Source organism: Myotis brandtii, unplaced genomic scaffold, assembly GCF_000412655.1.
Source record: "Myotis brandtii unplaced genomic scaffold, ASM41265v1 scaffold182, whole genome shotgun sequence".
NCBI lineage: Eukaryota > Metazoa > Chordata > Mammalia > Chiroptera > Vespertilionidae > Myotis > Myotis brandtii.
Genome location: NW_005356751.1, coordinates 1,430,150 through 1,451,158, shown reverse-complemented (window position 1 = coordinate 1,451,158; position 21,009 = coordinate 1,430,150). Strand labels below are relative to the sequence as shown.

The window sequence follows — 21,009 nt, the reverse complement described above, 5'->3', positions numbered from 1 at the left end:
AGCGGTCCCAGATTGCGAGAGGGATGTCCCCCAAGGGGTCCTGGATTGGAGAGGGTGCAGGCCAGGCTGAGGGACCCCCCTGCCCCATGCACAAATTTCATGCACCGGGCCTCTAGTAATGAAAATAAAAAGCTATCAGAGATCTTGAAGACACAAATCTAAATTACTCCAGAAAGTGCCAAGACCTTCATAAGAGAGGTGATCCAGTCTTGCTCTCTCCTAACTGAAAAAGAGGAAACTACCATAGAGAGGAGTTAAGGAGCAATCAGCCTAACTTTTAACCAATGTTTTGTGACTGTGTGAGGGCTGTCAGGATAGACTAGAATCCAGAGAAGCCCTGGAGAAACGCTGTCCACTAGAACTTTCTGCAGTGGTGGAAATGTTCTATGTCTGTGCTAACCAAGTGTGGCTGTCAAGCACTTGAAATGTGGCTGTTGTGCACCTGAAATGTGGCCATCGTGGCTGAGGAACTGAATTTTAGTTTGAATTAATTTAAATTAAAGTAGTCACATGTTACTAGTAGCTGCCACAGTGGACAGTGCATTCCTAGAGACAGGGTGAGACTGCATTACCCACCATTCTTTGCTACCCTAGTAGTGCTAGGATACTACTCTGAGAATAGAGGCAATGAAGCAGAGCTGAGAAAATTCCCAGCTCAGGGAGACGAAGGGAGAGCCAGGAGAGTTGAAAGAATCCCTTCCAGGCCCTTCTGAACGTCACAAACTATAGAGCAGATGAGACAGGGTGGGGCTGAAAGATCTGCCAAGGCTCAGAGAGCATGGAGTGGGACTGGAAAACAAAGACACCCCACGTCACCCAGAAAGCTGGCAGCCTGGGCCACACATTGGGAGAAATCTCTCCCACTCCACAGTTCAAAGAAGTAGGAAGCTCAGATCTCCAGAACCTCACCAGGGTTCTCATCCCCGGCCTTGCCAAAGAGAAAGTCCTGACCCCATTCTCAAAATGTTTGAAGCCAATGGGGAACTGAATCAAACCAATGTTGCAGCAAAGTCCACATTCAGCTCAACTGCAGAGCATGTTGATTCAGCCCTGACCTGAGCGGCATGTTCCTTTCAGTCTCTGCTATACTTTTATACAAACTGTCCAACAGACAAAGACCTAAGACACAGGTGACCCACAGTCAAGTAAGTAAGCAGTCACCAGGCTCGTGTGGCGCAGTGGTTGAGCGTCGACCTATGAACCAGGAGGTCACAGTTCGATTCCATGCCCAGTTTTGGGCTAGATCCCTGGTGCGGGCTCTGCAGGAAGGAGTCGATCAGTGATTCTCTCTCATCAATGATGTTTCTATCTCTCTCCCTTTCCCTTCCTCTCTGAAATCAATAAAAAATATATTTTAAAAGAATGTAAACAGTCAATAGAAGACCCAGAGATGACCCAAATATTGGTGTTATCAGTCAGGGACTTTAAAATAATTATGACAAAAATGCCAAAGAATCTGATGGACAAGGTGCACTGCACGTATAAAGCGATGAGGAATTTTGGCAGAGACATGGAAACTGTTTTCTGTGGGGTTTATTTTTTTAAGAACCAAATGGAAATGCTAAAAATAAAAAATATAATATCAGAAATTAAGATCCTTTAGATGAGCTTAGAGAAAATACCTGAGCAGCCTTGACCAGATTCCTGGGAGTTATATTGTGGAAGGATTCCTTATTCACACTAATTGATATTTTCCTTGAGCAAGAAGTACACAACTCACTGCACTAATTATAAGGCCACAAACATTCCTTTTGATAGAGCACTGAATAGATTCATCAGGCCACATATTCTCATCTTTCCCTGGTAGTTTCCTGATAGGAAACAAAATAATTGGCACTTCTGTGAATGCATACATAGGCCTTTCCAGATCTTTTAGTTGGAATTTTCACCTGTCTTGGGAGAGAAACTAGAGGCAATCTTGGTAACCTAGTCCATGCCATGTGTGAGTACTGCGTCTTGTTTGGTCAGCTTGTGCCACAGCTACTAGTATATCATTGTCATTTACTAGTCCCTTCGTAGTTTTAATCTTTCATTGGACAGATGGTAATAAAATACTGATTTTCACATAATAAATAGGTTTCTAGAAAAATTAGTTTCTTAATAGGTAACCTTGTTAGTGTCCATTGAGCCTTGGAGGCACAGTAATCAAAAGTTTCAGACTAGCCCTAACTGGTTTGGCTCAGTGGATAGAGCGTTGGCCTGCGGACTGAAGGGTCCCAGGTTCGATTCTGGCCAAGGGCACATGCCTAGGTTGCAGGCTTGATCCCCAGTAGGGGACATGCAGGAGGCAGCCTATCAGTGATTCTCTCTCATCATTGATGTTTCCATCTATCTCTCTCCCTTCCTCTCTAAAATCAATAAAAATATATATATTTTTTTAAAAAGTTTCAGACTACCACTCAGGACATACAGGAATTTCTTTGCAATTAGAACTTGAATTTCTGGAATAATTGCTTCTGCCATCCCTGGAGGGACTGTAACGATTTCTTGTTTAAGAATAAGAAAGTGAAATTTCTTTTAATCTTTTTAAAGTTTTATAGATTTTTGTGTTTATTCCTTTATTCATTTATGTTTTGATTCAGTAATTGTAGAGTAACTCATAATGACTCCAAAAAGAGCCTATTTATATTTTCACAAGTGGGAAAATTTCTCAGATTTCTTTATTCCAACTTTTATGGACACTGGAAGCTTATAAATACATATTGAAGATGAAATGAAATTATTACATGTCAATCTTGACTTTATTTTACCTTCAATTGCACATACTTTTAATAATTTCTGTTAGAGTTAAATGATAATGAGTTAATAGCAGCAGTAAATTAACAAACCGCTTTATTTTACAGGGAAAATATTCATCCCTAAACAGAAACCTATCCAGACTTTTACAGAAGAAAAAATCTCTCTTGATCCAGAATTAGAAGAAGCTTTGACAAGTGCTTCTGATACAGAATTGTGTGACCTCGCAGGTACCTCCTGAAACACATTGTGAATGAATGTGGAGGGGAGGGGAGTACTAGCACACACCTCTATTCATTATGCAAATACATCCTTTGCCTAGCAGAGTGCTATTGAATCAGTGACCACATATTTGGCTTTGTTTCTTCTACTCTAAAGCTGACGCAAAGAATGTCATTTTAAAAAATTCTCTCAATGGTGAAATTTTTATGTTAATAGAATTGTATTACTTGACATCTTTTCCCATGTTGCCCATTTTGAAAGTCTTTATAAAAATGTTTCATCAGCTGGCGCTCAGCTAGAAGCCGTCCCATCTGAGCACTGAAAGAGTTGCCAGGGTCAACTACTGTCCCATTTTATCAGAAAGACCCCAAGGTGGGTAACTGGAAAGCAGATGAGACAGTCAGCCCTGAGCTATACTCACACTTTCCCAACTTCTCTGAAGTATGTATGGAACACTCCAAGCCTCCCTGTTATTTTCATCATTGCCGGTTTCTTATAAAGACCAGAATCTCCTCCACCTCCTCCCCCACACAGCCATTTTCCTAAATAGAGAAATAGGACACATGAGGAGATCTTAACCCCAAGAACTAACATGTTTGAAAAGATCGTGAAGATTCTTTAGGAAGGACACAGGAAAAGGACAATCAAGGTGTTGGCCACAGCCAGAGCAGGTGTGTTATTTCTGGGAGTGGTGAGGATTGATGGATTTGTAAATTCATCAGAGTGGAATGGACAAGGGGCACACTGTAGCTTCTGCCTCATTTATGCAAAAGGGCATCAAAAACAAAAACCAAATTTCTCCTAAGTGTCATTTTTGGGGTATCTACTTTAATCTTAATATGAGAATTCAGCTATACTTTCAGTATTCTACTCTTAGCTAAAATATGAATGAGAGTTAACAAATGTAAAGTAGTGAAGGTTAAGTTGAAAACCTGCCATCTATCACATTATGTTGCTAGAAATCTTGTGTAAAGGATGAACAGCAAAGTAGATCGTGTCAGTTTTTTTCTTAGCCACCAGATGGAGCTAATCGTAGATTTGCATTTAAGGTTAGGCTAGCTCCAGCTGTGTCTGAATTCAGAACTATGGGGAAAATAATAAGGGCATTGATGAGAAGGAGACTGTAGGTGATTTTTAAACATGCTGTCTCCCCTTTTTGGGCTGCAAAATCTGTAGTTAACTGAGTAGAAAAATGTCCAGAGAATGTTAAAATCACTAATAGAAATTTTGGGTTGTAAAATTCTCTGTTTAACACTGATGAAAATAAAACTAATTTCCTTTTTCTGTCTCCATAGCTATTCTTGGAATGCACAATTTGATAACGAATACACAGTTCTGTAATATAGTGGGAAGTAGTAATGGTGTCGACCAAGAACATTTTTCAAGTAAGTATTTACAATGCTTTGTGAATGCCAATTCTTTGTTAAATATATTTTGTTTTCTCAATGTATCAACTTCTGTGTTTACATACCAAATGTTATGTATATATACTAGAAACCTAAAATTCCAGTTAGATGGTATTGGTATATAAAACCATTGAAGAAGGAAAATTAAGTATTTTATGCTTAATGTGTCAGCAAATATAATAGGAACCACTCTCGCCTCACGAGTAATACTAATGCTAAACAATATAAGTGCTAATCAAACTTGGCTTTTGTTGACATTCTTTTTTCAGTGTTACTGATTTTCAAGAAGTCTACAACAGTGTTGGCAAACTACATTATAAAATCAGATTCAGGAGAAACCTCAGAACTATTCAACCCCCAAACCTTTTAGTCTATTTAATGAAAAGTATTAAATAGCCCAAAACAAAGCTTTTTAAAACGTTCATGTATAGGAGCCCTGGCCAGGTGGCTCAGTTCATTGGAGCATCGTCCCATACATCAAAAGGTCACAGGTTCCATTCCTGGTCAGGGCACATACTTAGGTTGTGGATTTGATCCCCTGTCAGAGCCTTTACGGGAAGCAACCAGTCAGTGTTTCTCACATCGATGTTTCTCGGTCTCTCAAATTAATTTAAAAAAGGGGCACATACTTAGGTTGTGGATTTGATCCCCTGTCAGGGCCTTTACGGGAGGCAACCAGTCAGTGTTTCTCACATCAATATTTCTCTGTCTCTCAAATTAATTAAAAAAAAAACAAAACAAAACATATCCTCAGGTGAGGATTAAAAAATTCATGTCTGGGATGTTTTAAAACTATCAAAGTAATATATACTTTTGTAGTATATACCTGCTCTGGCTAGTGTGGCTCAGGTGGTTAGAGTGTTGTTCCATGCACTGAAGGGTGGCAGGTTTGAATTCTTGGTCAGGGCACATGCCCAGGTTGCAGGTTCAATCCCTGGTTGGGGCATATGTGGGTGGCAATCGATCTGTGTTTCTCTCTCACATCAATATTTCTCTCTTTCTCTCTCCCTCTTCCTCTCCCTCTCTCCCTCCCCACCAATAAATAAATAAATAAACAAACCAACAAACAATACCTAAGTGTATAAGGTAAGAAGTAAAAGTGTTCATAGAAATTATGCCTTCTACTCATGCACCGCCAACCCTATTAACAATTTGGTGTATATTTGTTTAGGCTTTGTACTATGTTTATATAAACTTATATATGTATGTGTAGTCTTTTGTTTATTTTAAAAAATAGGATCATACTACAGATATTTCTTACAACTTAATTTTCTTTTTTTATTTAATTTATTGGGGTGACATTGGTTAATAAAATAACATAATTTTTCAAAACTAATACAATTGGCTGATTGTCTGAATGCTGACTATGGGCCATATTCTGTGCACAGCTCTTGAATAGAAATTGTTTTTATTTAATCCTCACAACAAACAGTTCTATGAAATAGGTATTATTATATGTTATCCTTTATTTGCATATACGGGAGCTGAGATTTTAGAATGATTAAGTAACTAACTTGAATGTCACACAAAGTCAGTGATGAGGATTTTTAACCCATGCTGTATAGTATATATTACTTAGCACTATATCGTGTTTCCTGGTTAGTTAACATATAGAGCTACCACACTCGAACATCTGTATAACGCTCCATTTTGTGAGTGTTCTGTGATTTGGCCATTCCCCCTATCTTTTAACTTTTTGTTGTAGAAATGTTCCAGCATACATAATAGAAGAGAGAATAATATATTCATTGCCCAGTTTCAGCTGTTTTTAACATTTTGTCAGCCTTATATCATCCATTGTTTGCCTCTCAACCCATTTACTGCCCACCCCTCAAACCATTTACTGCCCACCCCTCTGTCCCCCCGGAATATTTTTTTAAATTGATTTCAGAGAGGAAGGGAGAGGGAAAGAGAGATAAAAACATCAATGATGAGAGAGAATCATTGCTCAGCTGCCTCCTGCACACCCCCTACTGGGAATCGAGCCTGAAACCCAGGCATGTGCCCTGACCAGGAATCAAACCGTGACGTTGTGGTTCATAAGTCGACACTCAACCACTGAGCCACACCAGCTGGACAAAGACTTTCCTTTTAACATACCATTATCAAACTTAAATATTAGCAATAATTCCTTTTTATCATCTAATACTCAGTTCGTGTTCAGATTTCTCATTTTCTCAAAAATATCATTTCACAGTTGGTTTGTTCTAATCAGGATCCAAATACGGGTCACCAATTGCATTTGGTTGTCATTTGGTTTCAGTTTTTCTTAATTTCTTAATAGTTCCCCTCCTCAACCTCTTTCCCCCTTTCTTCATGCCATTTTTAAGAAACTGGGCTGTTATATATAGAGACTATCCCACATTCTGGATTTGGCTGATTGCATCCTTGTGGTATCATTTTACAAATTTCTCTGTCTCCTATATTTCTGTAAACTGTTACTTATTTTCTCTAGGCTTATTCAGATTCAGGTGCAGTTTTTTGAGTCTTAAATTTGGACAGAATGCTTCCTAGGTGGTGATTAAATCACATTAGGGTGCATATCAAGATGGTCATATCTCTGGGGGGAATGTGTTAAGTGTCATTAGAGAGTTCAAGCCTTCTAGATCCCCTTTCAACTTTGCATAGTTGTATCCTAGCCATGTGTATGGGTAGAGTTTATATGGTGAAGAATTGGAGGTAGGAGTGAAGGAAGGAAATAGAATTTGGAATTTCTGCCTCAGTACTTGCTCTGTGTACTATTACCTCTCTCTGTCTCCCCATTCCTTATTCCTACTTTACTTCCTAATGGAGAGTCCACCCCTTTTCCCATTGTGTAGTACTCCCCATGGGAAGAAGACCTGTGTACTTCCATCACCTTGTTGTTCTTATCAAGGCTCTGTTTCTTTAAGTCTGTGATTCTTACTGCCTTTTCAGTAATTACTAGCAGATCACAGAGAAATCTTACGAGATGTTAAAGTTAATCATATTTGAACTTTATCTTAAACATTGCAACAAATAAATGGGATCATTGGCGTGTGTTATCAAATGTATTTTAGTGGTAATTTTGTAATACACCAAGAGGCCATGAAAATAATCATTTTTGAAGGCTGATGTTTTGCAAATAAAATGAGTTATTTTTTTATATATTCAATAAAGTTTTATTTTTGTGCACAAAGGATCATTTAGAAATTGTGGGGAAGAAACTTTTAAATTAGTCCTACTGAGAGAGAGTGTGTGTGCGTGTGAGAGAGAGAGAGAGTGAGAGATATGTGTTACCAAGTTAATATATGCATCCACTGTAATAGTATCAGCCACTGAGACACTTATTTTTTCTCATTTGTTACTACAGATGTGGTAAAAGGTGAAAAGATGGTCCCAGTATTTGATGAGCCACCAAATCCAACCAACGTTGAAGAGAGTTTAAAGAGAATTAAAGAAAATGATGTTCGTCTTGTTGAAGTTAATTTGAATAATATAAAGGTAGGTGTGCCAGGCAAAGTAAGTTTTGAATTGCTGAGTCAGGTGGATCTAGGGTGAGAACTGGGCAGTTTTGACATAGTATAATTCTTTCTACTTAAAGGCGAAGTGTTTGCTCCTAACACTGTGGTAACACAGATTCTTCCATATTTTAAAAATTAAAGTAATACAGTGTTTATCTTACTTGCTTTTTAAAAGAGTATCACATAGAAATGTAGATCCTACTAGACTACCTCTCTTTGGCTTTCAAAGTACTGCCTACTTTTAAGAGCATTTAGTCTTTTGGGTTTTGTGTTTTTAATCAGGTTTCTTGAGGTCTAATTTATATAAAGTAAAATTCTCCTTTTTCAGTGTATTATTCTGTGAGTTTTGACAAACCCATACAGTTGAACAACCACTAGCACAGTCAGATGTAAAACATGTCACACCTTTTGTCGTCATGGCCCTGGCTCTAGTCCTGACAGTCACTGATCTGTTTTCTTTCCCTATCATTTTGCCTTCTCCAGAATGTAGTGTAAATGGAATCACACAGTATGTAGCCTTTAGAGCCTGGCATCTTTCAGTTAGGATAATGCATTTGAGGTTCATCCATGTTTTTGCTTGTGTCAGCAGTTTGTTCCTTTATATTGCTGAGTAGTGTTCTGTTGTTGGGATATCGTGCAATTTATTTATCCATTCATTAATTGATAGACGTATGGGTTGCTTCCAGTTTGGAATGATTATAAATAAAACCACTGTTCACATTCACATGCAGTCATATGCTTTGTGTTAACATGTTTTCATTTCTCTTGAGTATTATATCTTGATTCATCTGAATTTGGGGTAGAGGGAACATCTGGAAATTATAAGAACCAAGGGAATAAGACCTCTGCGCTCTTTTAATGGGTGTGAATGGAGGAAAGAACAACGTGGGGAAAGCTAATGTCCCTACTTGGTCATTCATTTTATTCATTCCTTAAAAATTGTCTTCCTGTATCTCTGTAAATCAACAGTAATGATCTACAAGTAACACGGCTACAGGAAATTAAAGTCTTGGGACTAAAGGGGAAATTAGTGCCTTCTAGAACTACATCTTTCCGAGTTTCAAGTAGTGGAAAGCAGGGTTAATCTCTCTTAATACTTGGTAGTTTAAACTAAGGGACTAAGAACAGTATGTCATCTGCCCCAGGAATCATACTCAGAGGTGGGCTCCCACATCTTTCTCTTTGTAGAAATGGGTCCACTTTGAATACTCAGATGTTGACTTCTTATAATATGAACAGTTAAATGTAAAATCACAAGAGCTTCTTTAACTTAAATGCTAGAGAAATGGGGATATATTCTCTGCTCTAGGTCAACAGTTTGTGCAGGTATACCTTGATAGAGAAGTCAGACAGATATGGAGGAAGCAGTTAATTGTTTTTACTTGTAGACTATTGTGTGTTTATGTAATTCCTGAGTGCATTTTAATGAGAAAAGTTAAATATTTACTTGATTACTGGACTGAAATGTAATGTTTTGCATTATTGTCTTTCAAGAATATTCCAATTCCAACCCTAAAAGATTTTGCGAAGGCTTTGGAAACCAACACACATGTGAAATATTTAAGTCTTGCAGCCACGCGGAGCAATGACCCTGTTGCTTTTGTAAGTAACTTACATTTTTTAAAAAGTTTTCAATTACAGTTGACATTCAATATTATATTAGTTTCAGGTATACAGCATAGTGGTTAGACATTTATATAACTTACAAAGTGATTCCCCCCCACCCCCATAAGTCTAGGGGACTATTTTATATAAACTCACCATGTCCTGTGAGAAAGGAATGGCACCAAACATAGGTATTACAATGGCACCGAACATTAGGAGGTATTGCCTCCTAATTGAGCTGCCTGCTCCATTTTACTCCATTTTCTATGCTGTATTTTACATCCCCATGATTGTTTTGTAACTACTAATTTGTACTTCTTAATCCCTTCATTTTTTTCACCTGCACCCCCAAACCTCCTCCTCTCTGGCAACCATCAGTTTGTAAGTTAACTATTGATAATGTCAAAATTATAACTACATACCAGGGTGTTACAGAGATGGCTAAACTGTGTTTTTATGAACACAATTTACTCTCTTTTTTCAATTGATGTTTAACTCTCTATTAAGCAGTACATGATCTACTGCTCTTTTACATTTATTTTTTCCTATATTTCCTTTCTATAATTTTTTAAAACATAAATGGAGTCATAAAATATATGCTATTCTGCAGTTTAGTTTTTACTCAATAGTATGTCTTAAGAGATCTTTTCATATCAGTACATAAACTTCCACACCAATTATTTACTATCTGCAGAAGATTCTATTTATGGACCTATAATGTTGGGTTTTGTCAAATGCTTTTTCTGTGTCTCTTGAGATGGTCATGTGGTTTTGTCCTTTATTCCGTTAATATGGTATATTACATTGATTAATTTTTGTACATTAAATCAAACTTTCAGTCCTGGGTAAATCCCTCTTGATCATGGTGTGAACCGTTTTCTTCAGTTGGCTTTGAGGACATCACTCCCTTTCCCTTTGATTCTCCCCCTGCCTCAGCTGGACATCCCTTCTCTTATCCATCCCTGTGCTGGTTTCTCCTCTTTTAAGCATTGGAACAGCCCAGGGCTCGGTCATAGGCCCTCTTCTTTTCTCTGTCTACATTCATTTTCTTGGTGATTTCATTCTATTTCATTGATATATATTATCTATAAATGCTAGTGGCTACCAATGTTATTATCTCCAGTTCATACCTCTCTCCTGAACTCCATATTCTTGTCCAGCTGCCTACTTAGCAACTTTATTTAGGTGTCTAAGAGACATCTCAAATTAAATCCCAAACCAAACTCCTAACTTCCATTCCATCCCTGTTTGTCTCAGTCTTTCCCTTTTCACCAAAGCAACTTCTTTCTTTCATTTGCTTAAGAGAAAAAGAAATGGAGTCACCTTGATTTTCCTTTCTTACAACCTTCAATGTATCCAGCCCTGTCTTCAGAATACTTGTAGACTCTATCCACTTCTCACCATTTTCACAACTACCATCCTGGTGTAAGCCACTACCTCCTCTTATCTGGATTATTGCAATAGCCTCCTAATTGAGCTGCCTGCTCCATTTTACTCACCCGAAAGCCAAGTCCTTACACAATATCAAAAGTGATTCTTTTAAAACTTCATTTAATTATCTCATTCCTATGCTCAGAAACTCCCAGAAGCTCCCTATCTCATTCAAGTAAAAATCAAAATACTTTATAGGCCTTATAAGGCCTTACATGAGCAGGCCTCATCTTCTTTACTGCCCTTTCACTGTACTATAGCCATGCAGCCTCTTGTTCTTCCTCAAATATGCTACCCATGTTCCCAGCTTAAGACCTTTACACTTGTTCCTCTTGCCTAGAACTTCCTCGCAAAAGATGTTCCACATAGCTTCACTTCATCACTTTGAGTCTTTGCTCAAACGTCACCTTTTAGGTGAAACCTTTCCTAACCACCCTATGTAAAATAGTAACCTCACTCCTACCCCTCACACTCCCCATCTGCCCTACTTTCTCTTTTTTTCTTCCTCTTTGGCTCTCTTTACCATCTGATATTACATTTTGCTTGCTTATTATTTGGGCCCCCCACTAGAATGCAAGTTCCATCAGGCATATTTTATTTCTGAATCTACAGAGTAGTAGTACTTGTCAAATAATAAGCCATCAATAATATTTGAATAAGTGTATGTACAGAAGGATGAATAAGGGTTTTGTTCTAAGTCACATAGCTAGTTGTCACTAATAGAAAGTACCAGTGTATAGATAATCTGTCCCAAGTTCTTTATTTTTTAAAAAAATATATTTTTATTAATTTCCGAGAGAAAGGGAGAGGGAGAGAGAGATAGAAACATCAGTGATGAGAATCATTGATTGGCTGCCTGGGGGTTGAGCCCGCAACCCAGGCATGTGCCCTTGACTGGAATCGAACCCGGGACCCTTCAGTCCACAGGCTGACGCTCTATCCACTGAGCCAAACCAGCTAGGGCTGTCCCAAGTTCTTTATAGTATTCCATCACCACCACCCCCATTGCCTTTTCTTTTAAGTTAACTTTAAGCTGGATCTTCCTTCCACATGTTTTCTAGAGTTTGGCCTTATGTTTGACCTTTCTAAGGGGCTATTTTATATAAACTTACTCATATTCTAACTTATCCCTCTTTCCTTCCCTCTCCTTTTCCTCTTCTCACAAGTTTCTGTTGGTAAATTAATATGGTGTTTATTTTTTTTATTTTTAAATGGATTTCAGAGAGTAGAGGAGAGAAAGATAGAAACATCAATGACAAGAGAGAATCATTGATTGGGTGCCTCCTGCATACCCCCTACTGGAGATCAAGCCTGCAACCTAGGCATGTGCCCTTGACCAGAATCAAACCCAGGACCCTTCAATCCACTGGCTGAAGTTCTATCCACTGAGCCAAACTGGCCAGGGCTAATATGGTGTTTATTATGCACTGGATCAAATGCCTAGCACTACCATGTCCTGTGAGAAAGGGAAGGAAGCAGACTGAAGACAGAGCATTCCTTGAGGAAATGAATGTTTAGTGAGCCCCTTCTCCATAGTCTTTGTGCTCTTGCAGTTCTAGTTATTTGTGATCTCTTTTGGCCTTCTGTCTTAGGCATTCTTTTTGGTCTCCGCCTTGGAAATCAGTCCATAATTTACCCTCATTTTGGCTTTGCAGTAATCCAGCTGCGCCAGGACCTAAATGAGGAAAAAATATTCCAAAGAGACATTGATGAAGTCAGTCCTACACAGAAACTGGCAGAAGGATGAGGGACAAGAGAAAACATGACAAAGGGTGTGGATGAGCATGAGGATTAACTAGCAATGGGAATATTCCAATAGAGAATTACATGTGACAGAAAAAGCTAAATATTGTGACAGGGGCCCTGTCCAGTGTTGCTCAGTTGGTTGGGCATTGCCCCATGTACCGAGGTCACTGGTTCGATTCCTCATCAGGGCACCTGCCTTGGTTGTGGGCTCAATCCCCAGTTGGGGGTGAGTAGGAAGCAGCCGATCGATGTTTTTCTCTTTCCCTAAAAATCAATAAGCCCAGCGTGACTCAGTGGTTGAACGTCAATCTATGAACCAGGAGATCACGGTTCGATTCTCGGTCAGGGCACATGCCCAGGTTGTGCGCTCAATCTCCAGTGTGGGTTGTGCAGAAGGCAGCCAAATCAATGATTCTCTCTCATCATTGATGTTTCTATCTCTCTCTCCCTCTCCTTTTCTCTCTCAAATCAATAAAAAATATATTTAAAAAATAATAAAATAAAACTTAATAAAAACATGTTTTCTTTAAAAAAAAGATTGTGACAGGGTACATGTGCAAAGTGGATACATGTGAGACCTATGAGGTAGGTGTCAAATTCAATCAAATGAGAAACATTAAGGCAGTTATGTTAATTAGTATATTTGTTTATGGTGTGTACAGTGTATAATTGTCATATTTTAATCTCCAAAATTTTCTTTAACTTCTAGGCTTTTGCAGATATGCTGAAAGTGAACAAAAATTTGAAGAGCTTAAATATGGAGTCCAACTTTATCACAGGAGCTGGGATTCTAGCACTGATTGATGCTTTAAGAGATAATGAGACCCTCACCGAGCTCAAGATTGACAATCAGGTCAGTGCTCTGCAGCAGTAACTTTGAGGAAGCTACAGCCCACACTGCTGTGCAGGGCTTGGGGACTCAGGAGGCGTGTGGGAGGAGGGCTTTCAGGGAGCTATTTGGGAAGGTGGCATAAAAGAGGATGAGAGGACATTGGAGGCATCTGGAATATTAATTTGATATTTTTAGTATGGGTCTTTAGTATATTCATAGAGTTATGCAACCATCACCACTGTCTAATTCCAGAACATTTTTAGCATTGCAAAAAGAAATTTGCCCTGGCCTGTGTGGCTCAGTAGTAGAACATCGGCCCGAGCACTGCTCAAGGGCATGTACCTGGGTTGCAGGTCCATCCCAGACCCCAGGCCCTGATTGAAGCTCTTGAGGGAGGCAACCAGTCCGTGTGTCTCTTTCTGTCTCTCTACATCTCCCTCTCCCTCCTTCCTTCTCTCCCTCTCTGCTCCCCCCCCCCCCCCCCCCCCCCCCCCCCCCCCCCCCCCCCCCCCCCCCCCCCCCCCCCCCCCCCCCCCCCCCCCCCCCCCCCCCCCCCCCCCCCCCCCCCCCCCCCCTCCCCCCCCCCCCGCTCCCCCCCCCCCCCCCTTTCCCTTCCACTCTCTCTAAAAATCAATGGAAAAAAATCCTTGGGCAAAGTTTAACAACAACAAAAAAAGAAACTCCATACCCACCAGCAGTCACTCCCTATTCACCCCTCCCACCTCTATTTTCTGTCTCTGCATTTGCCTATTTTAGACAGTTCATATTAATGGAATTGTATACTACCTGGTCTTTTGTGTCTGCCGCCTTTCACTGAGCAAAATGTTCTGGAGGTTCTTCCATGTTGTAGCACATATGAGTACTTACTCTTTTTTTAGCTGAATAATATTGTTACATTTGGGTTGTTTCTACTTTTTGAATATTAGGAATAAAGCTGCTGTGAACATTTATATATACAGGTTCTTGTATGAACATGTGTGTTTATTTTTTGTGGGTCTGTACCTAGAAGTGGCATTGCTAGGTCATACAGGCATGTCAGATTGTTTTCTACAGCAACTGCATCCTTTTACATTCCGACCAGCATGTCTGAGGGTCCCATTTTCTTCTACAATCTTGCCAACCCTTATTATTTTCTGTCTCTTTTATTATAGTCATCCTGTGGGTATGAAGGGTATCTCATTATGGAAATCCACAATTTTTTGATGTCTATATGATCTATACTGAACTTTAAACGTTTCTTTCCCTTGTATACTATAAGAATTGGGAAAATTTTAAAATACCAACAGAATCAGCATACCTCAATGTCTTAGTCTTGACTTACCTAGAAAAGTATTTTGATCTAGTTTATTAACACTATTCTTTATTTCTGATTATTCCAGAGGCAGCAGTTGGGGACAGCTGTAGAATTGGAAATGGCGAAGATGCTTGAGGAAAATACAAATATCCTTAAGTTTGGATATCGGTTTACACAGCAGGGACCCCGAACCAGGGCAGCTAATGCGATAACAAAAAACAATGACTTAGGTAAGACATACAATTGCAAATTGAATTTCTGAATCATGCCATTAACCTAATGTATTGGAGAAGCTTTTTTTGCTTTTAAATTAAATTTTAACAGAGATGACTTGGCCTAGGTTTCTAATATCTGCATGGTCCTTTTATACTGACTGGATCCGAATTCAGTTTAAGGAAGGCTGTAGTGATTATTGGGTTGGTTAGTGGGTAAAATCAACTTCATGTGAAAATAATATTTCACAGCTTCTGGTGAACAGTTTTCTACAATAAACATTTATACTTCCTATAATGTTTTACTCTCAGCTCTAAGTCACCCCTTGGAGCTATTAAAAAAGATTTCAACATGACAGTAAAATGTTTGCCCTTTTTATCAAATGCTCTCTGGTGGCTGATAGGTAAGAGTAACAAGATCCTGAAGTTGAAGACCTTACCCTGCTACTAGTGAGCGCAGCCTGGTGCATTAGGGCCACCCATCCACGAAGAGGCTGGGGGGTCCTCAGATACATGCACCTTCTCTCCATCAGCTGAACTAGTTGGCTGGCCTCTTTGACGGCCAAAGGTTATGGTAGCCAGCTGTGACCTGACCACATTACCAGGGTCTGAGATTTTCATTACTTTGCATTTATTTTGTCAGAGCCCTGAGCCAGTTCATTTTGTGGGAGAAAAGAGAAGGAAAATTTGGAGAGCAGTAGGGTCCCAGGTTCAATTCCGGTCAAGGGCAGGTACTTGGTTGCGGACACATCCCCAGTGGGAGGTGTGCAGGAGGCAGCTGATCAATGTTTCTCTCTCATCGATGTTTCTAACTCTCTATCCCTCTCTCTTCCTCTCTGTAAAAAATCAATAAAATAAGCACTGTTCGTGACCTGTTGGCCGTGCTGTGGCTAACGGGTTCCATTCCAGTGCGACAGCAGCCCCACTGCCAGCACACTGACTGCCTGATGGTGCTCTCAGTGTCAGGTCTCCGACACAAGCATGGGGGGGGGGAAATCAATAAAATATATATATATTTTTAAAAATGAATGACAAAACCGTTTTCACTATGTTCTTTCACAGACTAAGGAAGTGAGCTGTACTGTAGTGCCTAATCAGAAGAGCATGCAGATATTGTTGATACTATCTAACCGTGGCTGCCTGAGTGTCAATTCAGAATTTAACACAATCATTTATTAATTATTTTTAATGGAGGTATCAACTTTTTCAGTAAACAGATGAGACAGCACAGTGGATTTGAATGCGATTGCTGACCATTCTGTTTTAGATCTCTAATGCTCTGGCTGTGTAAGCACAGGTGAGCGAGGGCAGGTAGTTCTCACTCTGAAACCCCTCACTTCTCAGCAGGTAAATGACAAGGAAAAGGATGTGAGTTTTTTATTTTAATGACCATGTGAATTAGAAATGGACATTTCATGTTTGTACAACTATCGCCGGATTTACAGAAGCTTGTTTGTAAAAAGAAAGTTAAGTTTGTACAAATGAACAGGGATTTCTAACTTTCTTTATTTTTCTCATAGTTCGCAAGAAACGAGTTGAAGGAGACCACCAGTAAGTCCGCCAAGGCATAACCTTTGGAAGACTTCTGAAGGTCATCAGGACTCATGTTGGCGATATCAGATATAAAATTTTCCTGGGTAGAAGGGAAAAGACTGGAAATTTTTCTTTCTTTTTTTTTTTTCAACTACATGTATATTTTTCTAGTTTAAGTTACAAGTTTCAAACTGTAAAATCAATAGTAGGTGACATTTTATATTTTAAAGCATTATTTCTACTTTCTGCTAAAATCAATTTTAATTTAGCTTAATTGAGTGGTTTATGGTGGGTCTTAGTTAAAAAAAAAAAATACAATTATAAGAAAGTGTAGGAAGTCACATGTAGAATAATATAAACATTTTAAGGACCAAATCTCTTTGTTAAAAAAAGGGACATTGCTGATATCAGACTTGCTGTGCACCTCACAGGTACAAGCACTTCAAAGCTCCTGATTCCAGGGTGGGAGAGATTTCCGTGTTTTAGAACACACGAGCTTGGAGAGATTGTGCTTTTGCTTCTGTCAGGAAAGCACAATGCCAGAATTTTAAACCAGGTGACTCAAATCTAGTCGTCTGTTTAGAAGTAAAAGCAGGCCTCTAGGAGAGAGAAAATGCATTCCAGGTTACTGCACTTGTCTGATGTTACTGCACTTGTCTGATGTATCTTTAAGAGTATAGTGATGTCTACACTGATTACAGTGTTTCATTTTAATACTGTGGACTTTATTAGATTTTTGTGAAAGCCCATAGTAAAAAGCATCTGAGTAGGAAAGCTATTCTGTTCCTGTAAAAGGCAGATAGCCAACTCTTGGTTAGATAGGGTAAGAGAAAAAGAAAGCTGTTGTTTACAGTAAATGTGATGGAGGTGAAGTCTGAGGAGCATGCAAAACGGTCAGTTAAACTGATGGTTCCTGTAAAGCAAATTAGAAACTGGCACGCGTCTAAATCAGTGTTCCTATATGCAGTGCAGAATTCCATAAACGGTATTTAATCATCATTCACTACAAATTTTCCAAACAGGAAATCTGCTCTTCTTCATAAACCGTTTTTATTGTTTCCTGTCATCTTGTACTTTTTTATCCATATTGTGTAAAAGTAATTTCTCATAACAAAAGTTGTCTTCCTGTTACTCTCAAAGAATCAAAGTGAACAATTGAACAGTGTACTGTGGTGGGCAGCTGACTCCAGAACGCCAGTGCGATCGGGGATTTGGACCTGTATCCTTGCCCTGTTTCGGGGCAGCCTCTGGACCGGAGTCTTACAGCTGCCGAAAGCAGTGGCAGAGGAATCCGAGTCACCCTGGCCTCAGAAATGCAGGCCTGGCTGTACCATTTACAGGGAGATTTTTCTAAGGGAGAATCTTATTTCACAGTAGCAGAGAGATCTGTTGTCAATTTTTTAAAAAATTATTTTTCTGCTCCTTCGGTTTACGGTGGACAGTTTATCCAATGACTGGGCAGCTTCCTGTGTACTGTGGTATAAGCCTTCTTAACAGGGTGTGTTTGATGCTTTGTATCAGTATCTAATGTTTTAAAGGGGCCTAAGATTGACTTTGCACTATTTCCTTTCAGTTATAGGCTGCTGATTTTTTTTTTAAGTTAGGAAGTGTCTCTCTCTCTCCCTCTCTCCCTCTCTCCCTCTCCCTCTCCCTCTCCCTCTCCCTCTCTTTCCTTTTCATATACAACTTTGGAAACGTACTTGATTTTAGACACTGCACTGTTCCAGCAGGGTGGGGGCTGCATGGAGCAGGGGCGAGGCTACCGTTACACTCTCAGCAAGGCTGCCTTGCAGCACTATCCTGAGTCATTACATTGATTAGTATGTTACTCCCTCCTCCATGAGTTTGTTTTTTTAACATAGGTAGACAAGCCCTTACCTAAAGTTGTATATCATACTTATGGATAAAATCTTTAGTATGAAGAAGTTAAGTGTTTTGCTTGTACCATTCCAGTTCTGAGCTACAATAGTTCATTATATAATTTCTTCATAAATGACTTTAAAGGTAAACATTCATCCGATTGAATATAGAAAAATCTTTCAAGCATTGTAATTACAGGGGAGAAAACTGATGTTTACTTTGATCTTTAAAAATATGGCACCTCTTAGCCTTTTATTAATTTCTGGAATTTCTATATTGCTCTAAAATTTTGTAATAGATTAGAGTTGTGAAGTAGTCTGGATTTTTAAACCAAAGATGTATAAGACCTTAAATTTTGTAGTCTAACCAATTTAAACTTATCTGGTGATCTAATCAAAGAACATTTGCATTTTTAAATTGCTGGGGTTTTTTTAAAGCTTTAACTTCCTCTTTTATAAAACTTTATATTTATATTTGTCCAAATTTTTCTAGTATGTCTACATGAACTTGTATTTTAAAAATATTAATTACTAATGTTGATATTATTAAAATGGATGTTGGTGCTATATATTTGTAGCTAGTAAGTCTAAAGTATAGAAGAAATACATTTTATAAGGGTGCCTGTCATTTAAAAGACCAAATAAACATTTTGTGTTTTAAACAACTAGCAATTGTTAGAGATTTCAATGAGAATTATCTTTATCATTAAATGGCAAATTCTTGTTATTTGAATGAAATAACCCACATACTTTATGCAATAGGTGCACTCTGAAAAAGTTACATGTAAATAGAACTTTGTAAATTGTTTTTCCATTGACAATATCTGATGTTTTCATTTAAAATGGGAATTCCATGGTATTAAAAAGTTATGAGAAAAAATGTTTGATAAATGTTAGTCATGTTCTATTATATATTATATTTGCTGCCATTAAAATAAGATGAAAAGATGCATGCCGTTTCATAAAATCTTGTACTTTTGGCTCTGTGTTCCCAGGGCTACCTCACTTCCTCTTTATATAATCCACACAGATCTGAGGAGCATGCTTTTTCTGGGGCCCAAGCAACTTCCATTCTCTGCAGGCTCAGTGCCATCCCACTTGGCTCCTTCTTGCAATGCCACAATTTTTCCAGTTTCATTGAGATATAATTGACATTTAACATTGTGTTAGCTTAAGTTATACATCATAATGATTTAATCTATGAATATAATAAGACATGATCACCACAGTAAGTTTAGTTAACATCCATCACTTCACATAGTTAAAAAAATTTTTTTCCTTGTGATGACAACTTTTGAGATCTACTCTCGTAGCAACTTTCAGATATATAATACAGTATTGTTAACTATAGTCACCATGCTGCACATTCCACCCCCAGGACTTAGTCATCTTATACCTGAGGTTTGTACCTTGTGACCACCTTCACCCAATCCTTCATCCCCAGCCCTGCCTCTCACAACTACCAATCTGTTCTCTGTTTCAGTGAGTTTTTTTTCTTTTCACATAAGTGAGATCATACAGTATTTGTCTTTCTCTGTCTGGCTTATCTGACTTAGCACAATGTCCTCAAGGCACTACCCTTTCGAGTAGTGTTAACTGAAGACATGGCATCCAGGAAAACGAAACACCAGGATGTGCGGAGCGGCTTCCCATGCTGCCCTCAGGCTCAGGCCCAATCTGTCTGCTTAAGAAAGGTTAAAAAATGGCACATATACATAAGCTCATACACACACATTGCATAAAAATCTTTGTAATTTCAAGTAAATGCCCACTTTATATTTTTTAGTCTTTTGGATGAATTATATTTGGTTTTAGTTATGTTTAAAAGCTTGAAAATTATCTTGTTACAATGCATCATTCTTTGTCACAGCAAATAGGTATTTAAATACATTTTTTAATGCTAAAATATCCAAAATGCTGTAGATGTTTTATTTTTTCAACTTTTTAAATATAACCGTGTTAATTTTTATAATACTGATGTCTAAATATGAAATATTATTAACCTGGTTCATAATAGCACAGTGAAATTTCTTTTGAAGAACATGTACTATAGGCATTTAGAACTTACCACTTCTTTCTGGAATAAATAATTTCAATAAAGTTTATCAAATATCCTGTAGACTGTGACTTTTTAAAAATCCCTTTAATTTGGATGTTCTAAAGTTCATTCCTTGCACATTTCTTCAAGAACAAGCTTATTCATTTCCCTGGATTATTGTGTCCCACCCTATTAAAGTTAAATATAAAATTTTCAACACGTGAACATTTTTACCCACAAAAATAGAATTTCATATGGTTCAATCTAATGCCATCCATGAAACTGAATTGAGTTGACAAATGTGAAGAAACAGGGTCCTGTGACCTGATTGGGAGTCCGTCCTGCTAATAAAGCAGATTTTTACATTACGGCAAAGGCACCTCTATCAGTCACCTGTGTCCACCAACCAAAAGAGAAAATCAGTGAAACATGTAATGGGTTTGAGGAAACTTTTAGGGATAAGTGTCCATTTAATTTAAAATTTTCACAGTTCTGAAACTTAGAAGAATAAAAAAATTCCCCTTAAATCTTCAATGTTGGCTGTCCTTTGAGGATGAGTGTTGGGGTACGTTCACTTACAGGAAGCGTTGATGCCTGTCCCCTTTGGTAAGTT

At 38.5% G+C, this 21,009-nt stretch overlaps 1 protein-coding gene across 1 annotated transcript in view; it reads left to right on the top strand.

Moving 5' to 3' along the window:
• Positions 1-20,477, top strand: part of TMOD3 (tropomodulin 3 (ubiquitous)) — a 79,429-nt gene extending 58,952 nt beyond the window's left edge. Inside the window, exons 4-10 of the mRNA XM_005863925.2 lie at positions 2,844-2,966; positions 4,254-4,343; positions 7,696-7,826; positions 9,341-9,448; positions 13,338-13,481; positions 14,840-14,984; positions 16,487-20,477. Of these exons, the coding sequence (XP_005863987.1) occupies positions 2,844-2,966; positions 4,254-4,343; positions 7,696-7,826; positions 9,341-9,448; positions 13,338-13,481; positions 14,840-14,984; positions 16,487-16,521 (776 nt within the window). The 3' untranslated portion in view covers positions 16,522-20,477. The remainder of the gene's footprint in view (positions 1-2,843; positions 2,967-4,253; positions 4,344-7,695; positions 7,827-9,340; positions 9,449-13,337; positions 13,482-14,839; positions 14,985-16,486) is intronic.
• The last annotated feature ends 532 nt before the right edge of the window (positions 20,478-21,009 follow it).